The sequence below is a fragment of the Dioscorea cayenensis genome, chromosome 9 (genome assembly GCF_009730915.1).
Source record: "Dioscorea cayenensis subsp. rotundata cultivar TDr96_F1 chromosome 9, TDr96_F1_v2_PseudoChromosome.rev07_lg8_w22 25.fasta, whole genome shotgun sequence".
NCBI classification, from domain to species: Eukaryota; Viridiplantae; Streptophyta; class Magnoliopsida; order Dioscoreales; family Dioscoreaceae; genus Dioscorea; species Dioscorea cayenensis.
In genome coordinates this window covers 28,996,637-29,013,898 of record NC_052479.1, presented here as the reverse complement: position 1 = coordinate 29,013,898, position 17,262 = coordinate 28,996,637, and the positions used below count along the sequence as shown (strand labels likewise).

The 17,262-nt window shown below is 35.5% G+C and overlaps 1 protein-coding gene, 1 long non-coding RNA gene and 1 pseudogene across 3 annotated transcripts; 1 reads left to right on the top strand and 2 right to left on the bottom strand.

The window, feature by feature from the left end:
* Positions 1–1,191: 1,191 nt before the first annotated feature.
* On the bottom strand, positions 1,192–5,340 carry LOC120269265. 2 transcript variants are annotated; one of them, XR_005539120.1, is made up of 4 exons: positions 4,542–5,340; positions 3,897–3,978; positions 1,709–1,774; positions 1,192–1,624 (listed from the first exon to the last, which is right to left on the bottom strand). It is a non-coding gene; the product is annotated as an uncharacterized LOC120269265 (long non-coding RNA). The 2 variants fall into 2 exon arrangements; XR_005539119.1 differs by lacking the exons at positions 3,897–3,978; positions 4,542–5,340 and adding an exon at positions 1,874–2,690.
* Positions 5,341–9,907: 4,567 nt separating this feature from the next.
* Positions 9,908–13,230, top strand: LOC120269089 (annotated as a pseudogene).
* Positions 13,231–13,952: 722 nt separating this feature from the next.
* Positions 13,953–16,677, bottom strand: LOC120269192. Its single transcript, XM_039276524.1, has 5 exons — positions 16,570–16,677; positions 15,840–15,892; positions 15,095–15,268; positions 14,508–14,585; positions 13,953–14,419 (listed from the first exon to the last, which is right to left on the bottom strand). Exons 1-5 carry the CDS (start codon positions 16,618–16,620, stop codon positions 14,251–14,253), a joined length of 525 nt encoding a protein of 174 aa, XP_039132458.1. The 5' UTR covers positions 16,621–16,677; the 3' UTR covers positions 13,953–14,250.
* Between the last annotated feature and the right edge of the window lie 585 nt (positions 16,678–17,262).

Genomic DNA, 17,262 nt, shown 5'->3' with positions numbered 1-17,262 from the left:
AGAAGATGCATCAAAAATTTAAGAATTTAAAATTGAGTAACTATCACCATCGTGGCCACAAACGTTTCGTAGAAAGATAACGCTACGGTCACATACATGCTTTGTTTAGAATGAGCATAGCCCACTAAACCTGTCTCTCGGGTCACACCTCACGACACAATTTCATACGCTCGTAATGCTGCCTAAAAGTGTCGAGGTAGGTCCGACGCGTATTATCTATTTTTAAAAAGATCTTAGGTGGCATTCCCACCCTCACCACCCTTTCTCCGCCCACACGCCACATTAGCTACCACGCCACCGAGAACCATCCCTAGCGTTTCGTTCATCAAATTAGGGCTAGGGCTAGGGCAACGTTCCCTCTTGCCAAACGACCCACCTTGTTCTCGCCCAGTATGACCCACTCTTTTCTCTTGGTCAGACTAGGGCATCGCTCCAGCAATATTTGTGTGCTAATCCGACTAGAATCGAGAATGACTCCGACCAATCTCGAGCATTACTCGGCCCACACTAGGGCATCACTCATGGGTTTGATCTTGATTTGTTGGTTTAGAAGGCTTGTGAGATTGTCTGTAATGGAGTTTAGCACAGAGAGCTTGTAGGTTTAGAAGGCTTGTGAGAATGCATGTAATGGAGTTTAGCACAGAGAGCTTGTAGGTTTAGAAGGCTTGTGAAATGATTGTGAGATTGAAATTTAACTTTATTTTGAATGAATACTTGTGAGATTGGCAGTTTACTTCATTTGTGTTATTGTGAGATATTGTGAGATTGTTTTGAATTATTATTTCACTCATGGATTTGATATTGCTTTTTGTCATTCTTCACATGAGAAATTTTTTTACTATACCAATTTACTTCATAAGAATTTGCATAATGGATTGCAAAAAATACATGTTTGCACTGCCAATACCAATTTACGCTTAAAAATTGCACAATATAAGTCTGCAAGTCTTATATGTAATTGCATCATGGGTTACTAAAAATCACAAACCGATTTCATCGAAAATCTGTAATAATTTAGCATAATACAAATATGCTTAGTTGATAAAATCTGGGAATACAAATATACTGAAACCTGGGAATAAATATGCATAATATAACTGTTGACAACAAAGTTCATCATTAACTCAAAAATCTAAAGGACATTGACTCAAAAATCCAAAGGCTTTACATAACAAAGTTCATCATAACAAATGCAACAAATCCAACAAAATACATAACTGACAGTGCTTAAAAGAAATTTCATAACAAATCTAAAGGACATTGACTCAAAATAAAATGTTACTACTAGTTCACAAAGTTCATAATTTAAATATCAACAGAGTTTTCCATCATCAAAACATTCCATTTCCTTTCCACCATCCATGACTGAGGAAGAAGCCCTATCTCTTATTGGAGATTGGGTTGGCATTGTGCAGTTGATCACATTTCCCATGTTAGCCACACTAATATGGGAAGACATGCTTATGCTGACATTTAATACTGGCCCTTTGTTGGTAATTTGACTTGGTTGCCTTGTTTGAGACTGTAGGGTGCCTAAGAGATCAGGGGGCTGACTTGGTGAATTGACAGCTGTAGTACTACCAATTAAGACATTTTCTAGATTGGCTGCCTGGTTGCTTCTTCTCTGTGAAGCAAACAAAGATGCAAATAAATTAATGCAACACAAACCAGCTTCCATTATTTAACTGGTTATATATGAGAAAATTACATAAGGTATTTTCTATCTTTTTCGGCCAACGCTTGAAGGTGCAGGTTCAGGTGCATTCTCAATCCCCTGACATCATAAAAAACAGATTTAAATAACATTGATGATATTTAAAATCATTCAACTAATGCATTTGAACTGAGCTGAACTAAATAACAAAATACATACTTTCTCATGATGCCTTTTGTTATGGCCGATTGCATGGCATACACTACACCTACCTTTGCTTAAACCCTTCCTATTAATTTTTTGTTTGCCTAACCTAGAAGGTATGGAATTGGATTTTGATGCCTTCAAAGCATTATCTATCTCTTCAGGTTCTTTTCTCCTTGTTGTTGCTTTCCTTCCCCTTTTTCTTCTCGTAATTGGCGGTGGGATCACTTGTGTACCATCATTTACATTTGGCCACATCTCTTCATTATTGGTGGGGTTTATGTAGTGATCATAGACCCGCAGATATGTTGAAACTAAATAGGAATCATGCACATTCTTCTGGTTGCTGATTATTTCCATAAATAGCACTGATTGCATGCGGGCAAGGCAAACCTGTCAAGTCCCATTTTCTGCACGTGCAAGTTCTGTCAATCATGTCTACAACAAAGGACCCTTCCACTCCTATGATCTGCACTTTGGGCCCACTAGAGAAGTCTGGGGTGTAGCACTGCCTATCTTCCTTCATCTTGTCTAGCTTCTTTTGGATCTTTGGTAATATGCGTCCCTTGTACTTCAACATTTGTTCCTTTTTTGTTTTCATTCTTCTCATTAGTTTCACCTTAATCATCTCAAGCATTGTGATGATTCTCTTATCCCTTGTATAAAGTATGTACTTGTTAATTTTTTCACAAGTATTATTGAGTAAGATGTCACACTTACTTGAGGTTGTGAACAACGGCCTAGTCCAACTTACATGAGTTCTATCTTCATGATCAAGCCATCTTCTTGCTTATGGACTCACCTTCTCTATTTCTCCAAGCCAATAGTTAAACCTTTGAATATACGTTGCCCTCAAGAGATTCCATAAAAAAATCTTTTTAGTGCTTTCCCTTTGAATTTCTCCCCGAAATTAGTATACATGTGCCGAACACAATTTCGTGTTCAACATCCGAAATATATCTTGAATAGCTCCTTTTTAAACCCCTGCAATTATAATTCAAAAATTAAATGACAAGCATTATCAATAGAAAAATGTTTAAACATACAACTAACCTTTTGCCGGTCACTCATTATGATGAGATATCTGCTGTTCTAGATCTCCAAATCTTTCCTCAAAAGATTCATGAACCATGTCCAAGTATCTTTATTCTTAACCAACACTACTGCATAAGCAATGGGTAATATACAATCATTGGGGTCAATCTCGATCGCTCTACAACCTCGATCGTAATGCATCCTTTTAAGGGCTTCAAATAGACATAAAACCCTTTGAAGACACCTTCATTCCTCCACAAAATTACTGTGCTACCTGGGTTGGTTTGCATGAGCTCAGCTGCATACTTGGTGAGGTTTGTGTATTGCTCACCCTCATTTCCATTGACCCACTTCATTGCCAAGTGTTTGCTTCTCCAAGCTTCATATGAGAAATTCATGGTCATCCTTAACTTGTTTAATTATGCCATTGCAGCTCCAATTTGGATCAGCCTTGAACTTGTCAAAATATTTAGTGGCAAGTCACCTTGAAGTTACATGAAAATTATTGAAGACCTTTCCACAGCTGTGATCAAGATTAGCATTCTTAATTTGCACTAATGGATTGTCTTTGCTCATGTGAGCTGCATAAATCCTGAAAGAACATTGTTTGTTGTGGCATGCATAGACCACTCTCTTTCTATCATTCTATGGGAACCATAGCTGAAATCTATTCTTAATCCCCCAATTTCTACAAGCCCTCTTTAGTTGATCAAAACCCCTAAATACTAACCCAACCCTTTGTCACGCCCCAGCCCCACACTGGGTCCGCAGACAGATCGGCCGCATCCACTGGGACTGGGTCCCACTGGGTGCTAGGCCTCAGATTTGACCTAATCAGAGTCAACCCTAACAAGCAAAATATAAACAGTAATACAGAAGCACAAATAGGATACTGGAAACTGAAATATTACAAGTACGGGCTTTAGCAACCCTACAGAACACAAAGACGAACCCAACAGTTTACAAAACATAAATACGGTCAGAATACAAGCCTTACACTCACAGAAAAGTGTACTACAGAGATACTGATAACAACGGAAAATACACTCCCAGACACCCCCCCCGATCCTAGACTTGATCTTCTCCTGCGAGAACGGAGTTCACAGAGTGTATGAGCCACAAGGGGCCCATGAGGGTCGCAGTAAAACAATGGATAAAGCGAGATATTGCGTAATAATATATCATACTTTCATACGTAATACGTAAAAACACACAGAATACAAAAATAATCCAAAAATACGGAAAACACGCAGATTCAATCATGTACATCTCCCTGGCTAATAACAGAAATCAACAACGTGAGGCTGGATCATCGATCGTGAAGTCCGAATGTAACGTAATGTAATGATCATCATCACCGGTCGGATCTTCGATCGCAGATGTGGGGTAGCGCTACTACGTAAAAACATGTGCACATGGCTAGGACTTACTCCTCCTAGCTGGGCGAGCCAGGAATGGAGATGTACTAAAAACCGCAGAAATACGAAATACAAACAAAGAAAATACTGAATAAATGGAATAATTAAATAAATAAATAAATGACCAGTAAGTAAATAAATAATTAAATAAAATTACATAAAAAATAATGAAATAACTTAAATATATAATAATTATCAGAAATACAGAATTTGCGGGTGCGAGAGCCTACCTGGCTCCGAGCTACAGAGTCGGGTTCACCAAGTCCCGCGAACTAGGGCTCGCTACAAAATCTAACCAACAAAAGCTTTACTTAGAATTAAGTCTTGGGCCGGGCCTACTACAACTAAGGCCCCGGAGGAAGAATTTACAATCATTGCAGGATAAGTCAACCACAACCAAATACCTATGTCTATAAATAATAACCTGATATGCAAGGTTCAAGGATGGAAATTAAAATTCCAACTATCAAGTATACAACTGAAAGTACATGACTATATAAATATTCACATAAGTGAGATAATCATAAAGCATGTTATCCATGCTTCTGGAAGCCACACACAAGTTCACAGAACCTATAGTTGAAGATATTTAAGCAAATAGAAATTTTAGAAAGCATGCTTACAAGTGCTTGTAAAGACTAGGTCTAGATGTTAAGCTAATACCAACAATGATCTACAACAAGGCACTTAGGGTCTAGAAGGCTTTAGATGATTAAAATATTAAAAGTCATGATCTCATGCAAAACCAAACTCACATGATGTCCAGCTTCAAACACAATTAAAGTTAAATTAAGGACAACCTATAGATGATTAAACCAATACAAGGCCAAACAACCCCAAGTTTAGACAAAGAGGATTCCAAACAAACTAAAGCATCAGGTTACTATAATCACAAATTAAATACACCACAAAATAATAAGCTATCAAGGCAAGATTACAAGAGGTCATGCTTAAACCAAGGTGTGAATAATATTAGCAACCTAAACCTAAAGGCTGCACACTCAAAGCTCCAAATTTACAAGCATGAAAGCTTTCCTTTAAATAGCTAAGCAAGGATCTAAAAATCAACAACCAAGGTTTTACTCTCACTTACAACATTCACATTACTAAATCAAGGATTTAGATGACACGTGAACGATAACTCCAAGAACTCAACTGAGTTTGCAAGTTTAACACCACAACAGGCTTACAACCATCTACTCAAATCAAGGAGTTTAAAACTAACAAAGCAATAGAACAGTCATGCTTTTCAACAAAATATAATCATCAAGAGGTTAAGGTCTCAAGCACTTCCATTTACATATACAAGATACAAATAAAAAAACATATACTCACAAAGCATGATTATCAAATGAAACTCTCTAAAAGTTTAAGCATGTTGCAAAAATAGATTAACCAAAGCTGGACACAACAACACCGGTTAAAGCTTCAAGGATGCAAGAAACTAAGCTTTAAGCTTACAAGAATTACAAACAAGATAAATATTCTTCTAAACCAAAAGGTTAAGGTGTAGGTCTCATCAAGGCAAGGAAACAACACAACAAACCCACAAGAATGCGTCACAAACCACGCTTAGAAGAGGGATCTAACAAGAAGCTTCATCCACAAACACCCTAGATGCTAACACGAAGCTTGATGAAGAAAGGCAGGTGAATCTTCAGCCTCCTTGCTGCTACGAACCCAAGTGCTGCTGGCTCCGAGATCCTCCTCACGGCTGGCCTTTTCAGTCCGAAGCTCAAAGGAAGGTTGCTACTTCTTCAGCCCAAACTCAAAGGATGGTTGCTATTTAGAGGAAGAAGAAGAAGAAGAAGAGGAAGAAGAAGAGTGTCTCTCCCATCAACCATGACAAGACCAAAGCTTCACGGGGGGAGGGAGCCAGCTGGGTGAGAAGCAAGGTTGCAGTGTACAGTGTCAGGAATCCCCATAAATAGTCAAACAGTCAAAGGGAAGTAAAAAAGTTTCTGGTCAACTTGGTCAACAAGGCCAAGGTTGAAAATATTACACCCTTAACCTTGGATTATACATCTCCTTCTCTTCATTAAACTCTACAAACCTAGTGTGACCATCATCATCTGTATCTGGTTCTGTGAACAAGTCCTCAGAATTATCACTGGCAGACTCACTTTCTTCTCTAACAAGTCCTTATGTTATTGTGCTATTTTGAGGGAAAGATGGGATATCTCTGCTGCCTTTATTTTCACCATTTTGTTCATACAAAAACCCAATCGGAAGTCCCTCATCACCAGAAGGAATATCATAGTCAGAATCAATGAAGTCATCCTCGTCAATTGGATGTTCATCTAGCACACCACTATTTAGCACCTCTTCCATACTATACTTGCTGTAGTTTAATACAATTTCAATTGCTAATAAAAACAACAAAAGATTAACTTGGCATGTGGATCACAAGCAACAATAAATGAAAACATTTAATTCTCTATTATTAAAATTGTTTGGAAAATGTAGTACCAAAAAGAGATAACAATTTTTACAACAACAAGAAGAAGTTGCAAACCAAGAAAACAGAGAAAACCTTAATAACAAAGATAGATAAATCATCAGTTTTGGGAAAATAAAGAGATTTAATATAGCATAACAGAACTCACGGGGGGAAAAATCACTTTAGGGAAAATAAAGCTAATGTAAGAGATAACAAAATAATTCTAAACCAACTCAGATTATGGTCTCCATGACTTCAAAGAAGCAAGAATTTAAGCCTGATAGGAAAAAAGCTAATACTTGTTTAGTGTAAGAACACGAACACAATTCCAACATGATCCATGAGAAACTCACAAACTTATGTTAGTCGAGAAAAATTAAGAAACATATAGTTCGGAGTTTGGATCCCTTGATGCGAGATAAGATTAAAAATGACAAGCCATGCTTGACAATTTGAATGTTTATATTTTTTCAATCATGAAGATGTTATACATGGCAAACTAATATATGCCAACAAATAATGAAGAAATAACTTCTAGTAATGAAAAAATTTAAAGAGTTCATTCTGGATTCATTCACATCCTTAATTCATAAGCCAAGGTTGGTGATTTAGCGAATTTGAATGGAAAAAACAAAAACCAGGGGACATCAATCGAAAAACTAAATTAATGTTGTAAAACATAAATTCCGAGCTTTTAGTGAATCATGTCATGTTGTCAATCGAGATGTTTGTCACATTAGAAAGAGAAGCATCTTCCTTATGAGTACTATGACTAACAACGAAAAACCTTGCCTTCCAAAAATGTAAGTTCACCAACACAACCTCAACATAACACATAAAAACTCATGCCTTTTTAGATAAAAAATCACTTTAGGGAAAAATAAATTAAACTCTCATCTCCATCTCCAAAACTACTAATTCATTTATGGGAGTTCCAACCTTAAATTATGGAAACACAAGCCCACAAAAACATAAAAAACTAATATTAAACAACAATCAAACTAAAAAAAATAAAATGCAAAACCAATCAACCTAAAATCCCTAAATTACTACCTTCACCGGTGCTTTTACTGGGATTCTGCCCGTGGTGTTGCTAGATCTGTTCAGAAGTCTACGTCGTGGAGATCGCCGGACGAGAAGGGATGATGGCGTGGAGAGGTAATATCAGATTGGGAGGAGAAATGGGGGCGCTCGGACAAGGGGCGCTCAGACAAGGGTTTAGGTCAGTGTGATCTTCGGGACATGAGAAGGGGTTGATGAACGAAATGGTAAACTTCTCAACTGAGTGGCTGGCTGACGTGGCAGTGGGCAGAGAGAGGGTGGTGAGGTGGAATGCCACCTAAGATCTTTTTTTTTAAAAAATAATACATGTTAGACGCCACCTCAGCACTTTCGCTGAAAACAGTCCCCAATCATAAAATTGTGGCCATGAGTGTAATCGGAGATAAGTTTAGTGGCCATATCGTTACAAAAAAAACGTATGTGGCCACAGCGTTATACTTACGAAACATTTGTGGCTATCAGTGATACTTACCCATTTAAAATTATATATAACTTTTATAAACAATTTATACAATAAATCTCATCATCATTATTATTACAAAAAAATATGGACAACCCATTGACCTGAGCGGGCAATGGAATATAAAGTATAAGCTTGGCGTAGCAAATTATTTAAAATTTTATGTTTCAATAAACAACATATCATACAATATTTCATTTCATAACTAATGAACTAGTTTTGAGGTCAAATAAACTTACACAAACTAGGGTGTTTATGAGTTTATCTTAGAAATTATCTTAAAAAAACAGAATTATAAAAAAATTACACCACTAACTCTAGCAGCCGTTTGAGCTATTCAAGTAAAAAAATTTAAGTTTAAATTTATAAAATATCAGTAAAAATCTAGTAATACAATGATTTTAATACTTCTTTATTATTGGTTTATGACATATGGACCATGTAACTCAAAAAATATCGATGGGTCTAAAAAAAATTAATATTAGTGTATCGTGGTGATAAGGCATTTTCATGTGGAAGATGGGTGTTCAAATCCCATCTGAAGCATGATGAATAGGGCCTTTTGTGGCAGACACAGACGATGAATCCTCTGCACACAAGCACATGGTATATTCAATACACATCTGTACTATCATCGAGAGTGGCTTGCCCACTTACTTATTAAAAAAAATTATATATTTAATAATACAATGATTTTAATACTTTCATACTATTGATTTATGGATTATGTAACTTTAAAAATATCGTTGGGTCTATAAATAAAATAAACCAACATTAATGTAGTGTGGTGGTAAGACTATTCTATGCAGAAACTTGTTCAAATCTCATCTGAAGTAAAGTGAATAGAGTCTTTTGTGGTGGGTGCACGATGGCAACGGGTCGGGTCGGGTGCGGGTATTACCATATCCGTGCACTGCATCGATACCCCACTAATATACCCGAACCCGAACCCGACGGGTTTTAAAAACCCAAACCCACACCACGCAGCCCGACGGCAGTCTGCACCATGGTATACCCGGCCCCGCCCCAATATTAAAAATATTAATAAAAAATATATTATTTTTATAAAAAAATAACTTAAAAGTAATTATAATTTTTTATAAAATAAAATAAAATAAAATAATTATATAATTATAAGACCAAACAAAAAGGAAAAATAAAAAACCCTAAGTTGTAGAACATATTAGTATATATATATATATATGTGTGTGTATATATATTATATAAATATTTTAGTAATTTTAATTTCGGGTCGGGTTCGGGTTCGGGTACGGGTCGGGTATTAGAATTCCCATACCCGCACCCGCACCCATTTCATACAAGTCGGGTTTTACCCGAACCTGACCCGAAACCCGGTCAAATCGGGGTTTATCCGTCAAACTCGGATCGGGTCGGGTCGGGTATGGGTATTATTGCCATCCCACAGAGGATGAATCCTTTGTACACAAGGTGAGGACGGATGGTGTATTCAACACTGTTATCCATAGTAGCTTGCCCACTTATTTAATAAAAAAAAAATTATATATTTTTTAAAAATTTGGTTGAGAAGTATAAATACGAATTCAAATTTCACGAGTGTTTTGGATTGAGCAATCGAGGGCTCATGGTTCATTTCGTTTCATTGGGCACCGAAATCGTCGCATCTGAGATCGATCCAGAGATGGAAGAGGAGACGAAGATCAAGGCTGAGGAGGAGGAGGAGGAGGAGGAGGACGACGACGAAGCGGCGGCATTGGCCTTCGATGACGATGCTTCGTCGCCGGTGGTGGAAGAGGTGACGCATGGACGAGGTTCACTGAATGAGAAGCATTTGCTGGAGAATCGATGGACGTTTTGGTTCGATAATCCATCTGGGAAATCAAGGCAGGTGGCGTGGGGTAGCACCATTCGCCCTATTCACACCTTCTCCACTGTTGAGGATTTCTGGGGGTATGGTGATTTTTTGATCTTTGCTCTATTGTTGTGCTTGTTATTCATTGAAACAATTAGGATCTGATTTGGTTTTTGTTTGAGCTCTTGATTAGAAGATGATTCTAATGGTGTTTGATTTTGAGATGCAAACATAGCTGCAGGATTAATTTTGTTTGATTTTGATTGGATTCTTGCCTTGTTTGGTTCTTTCATGTGAGAAATTTTAGGATATTTTTTTTTATTTTGTGTGTTTTGATTCTTAGTGATTAGTGATTGATGTTTGAGAGTGTATCTGGATTGGTTGCTGTAAAAACATGGTTTTTGGGAAGTTAAAATGGCATGAATTGTGCCACAGTGAAAGGGTGCTGTGAAGTGATGTAATGAAGAGGTATTGGAGTAAAGGGATGCAATGAAGTGGTGTGATATTTAAGGGAAGACTTTGAATTTCCTTCATTATTGCATAAGTTTAGTTGGTTGATGATGAGAAATGATCAGTAATTTTTTTTTTTTTTAGTTAAAGTAATCGAAGGAGAACAAGATAGTGGAATGAAGTCTGGACTGTGAAAATGAAAATAAGTTCTATAAATGAGGATCAAATCAAAAGTGTGCAGGTTGAGGGTTTCAGTATTGATTTATAGAAAGAGGAGTGCATGTTGAGGATCTAGGAAAAATTTTAATATGGTGAACTTCTTTAGAAAATGGTGTTGTATTTAAGAATTCAATATTTATAACTAAATTATTCTGTATATTTGAAGTTTATCCACTCTATGATGCACTATTTTAGAACTTTTATAGCAAACATGAGATATATCAAGTGCAATGCTTATCCCACACACTAAATACATACAAAGATTCACTTTAGATGTAGATAGATGGGTTAAAATGCTCATAAAAGTCATGCTTCTTAAGGCACCTTAGTATTACTTTGTAAATATTTTTGATAACCTGTCATCAAATCTGTAGATAAAATGGTTTTTAATAAAAAAAAGATGATTCTCGTGTTAAATGGAGTCTGCAGTACAAGAGGTTTACTTGAGTAGCAGAGTTGCATCAGCTTACTAGTGAACTTGGTGGTACTTAATCTTTCTGGAGAATATGTTATTTTTCACATAAAGGTTTGTATCACTCATCACACCAATATTGGTGCATCTGGTACCCGTAATATTTGATGATAATGCATTCTATACTCATAAGCTTATAAATCCTAGCCTGTCATCATGCATCCATCCTTTCAAGTATCTTTCCATCCTCTTCATATTGCTTAACGGTCATAATTAGTCTGTCAACCTGGCTTATATTGTTTAACTTGCCTTTTTTGTTTTTCATGTATTTCTACTTAGGTTCATTAGTTAGATTTATGGCCCATCCTGACTGCTGAAAATTTTAGATCTTTTTCTTTCCTTTTTTTGTGGCATGTATTTCTTTTAGTTGCACCATGATTGAGCCTTCTGTTGTAACTTTTGTTTAAATAACAAATAACATAATCATTACTTTCCAGTGTGTACAACAATGTGCGTCGCCCAAGCAAGCTGGTTGTGGGAGCAGACTTTCATTGTTTCAAATATGGCATAGAGCCCAAATGGGAGGATCCAACCTGTGCCCGTGGAGGAAAATGGACCATAAGCTGCCCTAAGGGAAAAAGCTGATAGCTGGTGGCTGTACACAGTGTGTTTCTGATCTATCTTTTTGTTCTCTTTTCCTTTCTCTGAGCAAGTAGTATGCTTCTAGTCTAATGGAAATTCATGTTCAGAATTAATGCTAAAAAACTATACATTTTTAACTTATCCCCTTTTTGTTTTTCACTAGTTGCTGGCAATGATTGGAGAGCAGTTTGAGTATGGTGATTATATATGCGGAGTAGTAGTTAATGTACGAGCGAAACAGGAAAAGATTTCTTTATGGACACAAAATGGTTCAGACGAAGTTGCTCAGGTAAACAGCAATTATTTTATAGTTTTGGTTCTCCAATCAACCTAAACATTTCTTTATTGTTATATGTAGTCAATTTTTAATGCTCTGATTTTTATTTGGTGTTGTTTTCACTGATTCTTAGCATAATTCCATGTTCCATTTCATGCTTGTATAGAAGGAAATAATATCATCCTTCAGAATTTCAGTAATAGATACTTCAAAATGCAATAAGTGTGTGATACACTGCACAATCACCAGGCAAACGGATATTGTGAAAAAAACTTAGTTCTACTCATCCATGCCAACATCTTCCATACTGTTCACCTGCTATTAACTTAAGCAAAAGTGTCATATTGTGAGCTGCAATCATCTTATATCAGCATTGTGTTTTCAAGTCTAGCTTGTGGATGTGACAAGCTGTTTAACCTAATTCTCTTTCAATTGGGTTCTCTCTTTTGAGAACAGACTAAATCATCTCAATCCAATAAGGGTTTGGATCTTGCCAATTTGAATAAATTGACAAATCAATGATGTCCCAGCATGTTTATTTTCTCACAAAGGCTTGAACTTTAGCCATGTTTGGGTCAATGGAAATTTCCAAGAAAGACAAGAAAACAGTTGAGACAAACTGACTAAATTACTGTTTCTTGTTCGTTATTTAATATCTTCATGACTTAATTTCTTTTTTTCAGGCAAGCATTGGCAAACAGTGGAAGGAGTTCCTTGACTACAAGGAAAACATTGGTTTTATTCTTCATGTGAGTTTATATTTTCTATGTGGGAACCCTTGTTGTGAGAAACATGCATCTTTTGTAACATTTGATGATTCCTCAGGATGATGCAAAGAAGCATGATAGGTTTGCGAAGAGTCGATATCAGGTATGATTTTTCTAATGCTTGCAGTTGACAAAGCCTGCTGATATCTTATGTTCGGATTTCTGATTGAGTAACCAAAATTTAGGTTTTCACCTCATAGAAGCTAACAAGTGATGTTTTTTCTAGTCTTTACTTCTTATCTTATGTGAATGTGATCCTTTGGGCTTTTTTTTGGGGGCTCAACACAAAGCGTTGTTTCTTTTCTCTCTGTAGTTTCTCAAAATTTTGATTGACAAGAATAACTTGTTGAAGTTGAAGCAAATTCTTTTATTTATAATTTTATTTTAGATTTCAAGTCTTTATTCATCTTTGTTGAGGTTTGTTTTGATTATTAATATAAAAGACACTGTTCATTTTGATCCTCAAATCAAAAATATATTCATTTTAACTCTTGAAGTTCACAAATTTTTTTGCTTTGGCTATTCCAATCCAATATGGACTCATATAAATGTAATTTAGCTCATAAATATGTTAAATATTAGATGTCTAGTAGTGTTTGTTGTCAAGAATATAAATTTGTGTAATTGAATAATCAAAATGATATATATATATATATTATGATATTGCACCAACCGATAGGCATTTACTGTGTGGGGATATATATTAATAAATCTATATCATTGAGATGTAATGTTAACATCATGGGGCACATATTCAATGGTTTGATCTAATAAACCATGGTGTATTAAAAATGAATGAGTGTAGCTAGAATATGATCCGGGAATAGAAATCAAAGATAATATAATTCAAAACTTGTTTATAAAAAGTGTTATTTCCAGTTCTGAAAGACTATAATCAAGAAAGTTTTATGCATAAATAGATTCATCTTGTAAAGTTGCAGAAGTAACTAAACAGTTTCAGAGCAAAATATGAAGTTTGACAATATTATTATTAGGAAGTTTCACAGATATTTTTCTTCTTAAATGATTAAATAATAATTTGCAATATGCACTCTAAAAGCAATAATGTATCACACGCTTCTAAAAGACAAAATTAAGAAATCCTACAGACCAGAGTCCAGACAAACTGTTCCAATTTGAAGTTTCATACATAGTCACTAGTGTGATTTCAATGCAAAAATAAAAGAACAAATCAAAGACTAAAAACAAGGATAATTAAGCTAACAATTATAACAAACAAGCATAATTTCGATGATTGGAAACAGATACAAAACTCTGCTAAGTATGCGATAATTGTTTAATATTTTCCCCTGATAATCTCAAAACTGGATGAGTGTTGGCACCAAAGCAATGTGGTTTCACAGCGGATACAACTTACATTAGTTTTTGCTCACTAGGCCTTGAGAGGAAAGAAGCCGCAATGCTTGGTTCGCATTCTTGAGAACCGCAGATGACCTTGCAACCTGTGTTTTTCGCCTCTTCAAAAATTCCAGAGAGTTTTTTGAGCACTCCACCGAAGGGATGTCCTTCAAAAGTACAGTATCGGGTCTGGAAAAATAAGACAAGATGCTAAGAAATAGGTAAAAAAAAAAGAGAGACCATTCCGACGCTGAGATGAAAGGGGTAGAGTGCACACCCAGAATTTTTTTGCCTCCTCTTTCTTTTGGTTGGCTTCTGGTGAGTGTCTTCTTCAGAATCTGATGAAAAGACTACCCTGCATATGAAACCACCAATGTTTGCATTAATAATAATACACGATAAGAAGAACACTGTTTAGATTGTTGTGAAGTAGTTACATATGTGCATTTTTTCACTGCTTTGTTTGTTCAGTATAAATCATGATGAAAGTATTGGCGGCACCTTAAATAGGTGGAAATAATAGCATCTGCACTTTTTTAGAATGAGGAACAAACTTTTGCATCAATATTAATCTAAGTATTGAAAATAAAACAAATGAAAGCGGTTTGGCTATTGGCACAAAAACTGGCTTCTATTTAAAAATGATTAAACAAATAATATAAAATAAATGATCTATTTGAACTATAGTGACCCCACTGAATTGTGAGTGTTCATGTGTCCAAATATAATTTGCGACTACTTAAAAGCAACTTGAGTAGGTGATTTGGAAGAAATAAAATAAGATGATGATATTTGCAGATATCTCAAAATCGAGAAACAAAATGAAAAAAACACGATACTCATACATGAGGCAACAGAACATACTTTTCACGAGCAGCTAGGAGACTGACAATGTTACTCGGAAGCATTCCTGGTAAAATAAGCGGTTCTGGTTGTTCTTCAGTTTTTGAAACTTTAGGGACATTCTCTTCGGTTGGTTTTTCTTTAGTTCTTCTTTGAGCCCATTGTCTCCTCCTCTCTTTCCCTTCATGAGCCTCCCTACAAAAAGGAGTTTAGCATTTACAGTGAACTCATATTACCAACACTACTTAGACATCAAGATAACTCTAAAACGTATAACTTGAGAACAGATATGATCCTCGCACCAGGAATAAGCTATAACATTTAAAGAACCCGGCTAATATTAATGAAAGTCTAGAGCTTGAACTTTCACTTGTTTTACCACATCAATGAAAAATACGGGGCAAGGCATAAGATATGGTCAAATTATATAAGCGGAACTTCATGAAGATTTAGAAATGGTCATCGTAGGAAGTATGAGAGGCCTTGCCTGAGGAAGCAACAAAAACCTAGACTTGGATAGCTTCCTTCTAGCAAGAACATACATACAAAATTTGAGACTTATAACAAAATACAATTATAGTTAAGCTATGGTTGAAAATAAAAATAGCAATATCTTCGTTGACATACACGATACATAGACGAAAAGCAATCAAAGGGTAGGTAACAAATTGGCAAGACAGATTTGGTAAACAAATATTATTGTCAAAAATCAAAAAAATAAAATATGCAGTACACAAAAACATAAATTCTTGCGGGCAGACTTTACCGTAGTTTATTTTCTTTTTGGACTTTCTTTATTTCTTCATATTGCCTAATGCTCTGCAAATCATCAAAAAGTAAAACAACGCGTTAAAAATTTGATCACCTCTACACAAATTCTCTTCAAGCAAGCACTGATTGAATGAAGAGCTAGAAATTGGGTATAATATAGAAAGAGCATCATCATATTTAATATTACATTTTTGCGAGACAATCAATTCACTATCGGAAGAGTTTAAGTAGTCATAAAAGTTATGGAATTGCTCTATAAACCAATCTAAATCACTACACAAAATCAAACTCTTGGCATTGAAAACAATAACATTGCACATACAAAAACCAAAAATCAAAGAAAAACATCAAAGTAACCAAAAAAACCTAAATTCCACAATGCATTTACACATCAAAAATAGTATGATATAATCGCCTAAAAACCAAAAAATCACTACACAAATCAAACAGTTGGCATTGAAAACAATAAAATTATGCATATAAAACGAAAATCAATACAAAAAAAATCAAAATAAACATACTCTAAACCCTAAATCCCTAAAAAACCAAACAATCCCCAATGGAAACAATAACATTATGCAATGAAACTAAAACCAATCCCAATACCATCAAAACCTAAATCCCTAGAAAACCACCAAAAAGTTATAACAAATTACAGATATATAGGTCACAATGGCCTTTGATTCTCAATGGAACTGAGAACATCGGAGGAATGACGAACAAACCTGCTCCGCCGTGACCTCCTCCGGCGACTCGGAATCGGAATCGTTCTCCATCGTCGTCTCCTCCAGCTTACGGCGGCCAACCCAAGTCTTTTCTTATGAGCTTTGAAGCCGTTCTCGGGATGGAATACTGACCGTTAGATCAAAGATCTTGGGTAGGAGAACTTTTTGGACACGTGCGATGTAAATGATTTTTATTTTTTTGTCTTTTGAGAATTATGTATCAATCCATCTTTTTAAATATTTATATAATGATAATAAAACGGCCGCGAAGTCTTCGTGCAAATTTTCACTTGAATTAAATATTGTTTTTAATCCATTTTTACACTTCAAATAAAATTTTTTTATTTAAATTGAAATTAATAGATAATTTTAAAGTTATTAGTTTGCTTTTTATGGTCATTTAATGATATTTTACAAAAAGAGGCTTTTTCAAATGATTTTCCTCATGCACGCCAAGCTCTGTGATTCATATCGAAAGATCCACATTATTCTTTCTCTCTATTTTTTTTTATTCTAAAATAAGGGTCCGTTTGCATTTTCAGGAAAGTATCGCACGTAAAGTCTTTGCAGGAAAGACTTTGCATGCAATTACTTTTACCCTGCAAAAATAACATTACAACGCTTTGGTTATCACAATCAAAATCGTAATTACTTTACATGCAAAACTTAATTCCCACGCTCGGTATTTAACTG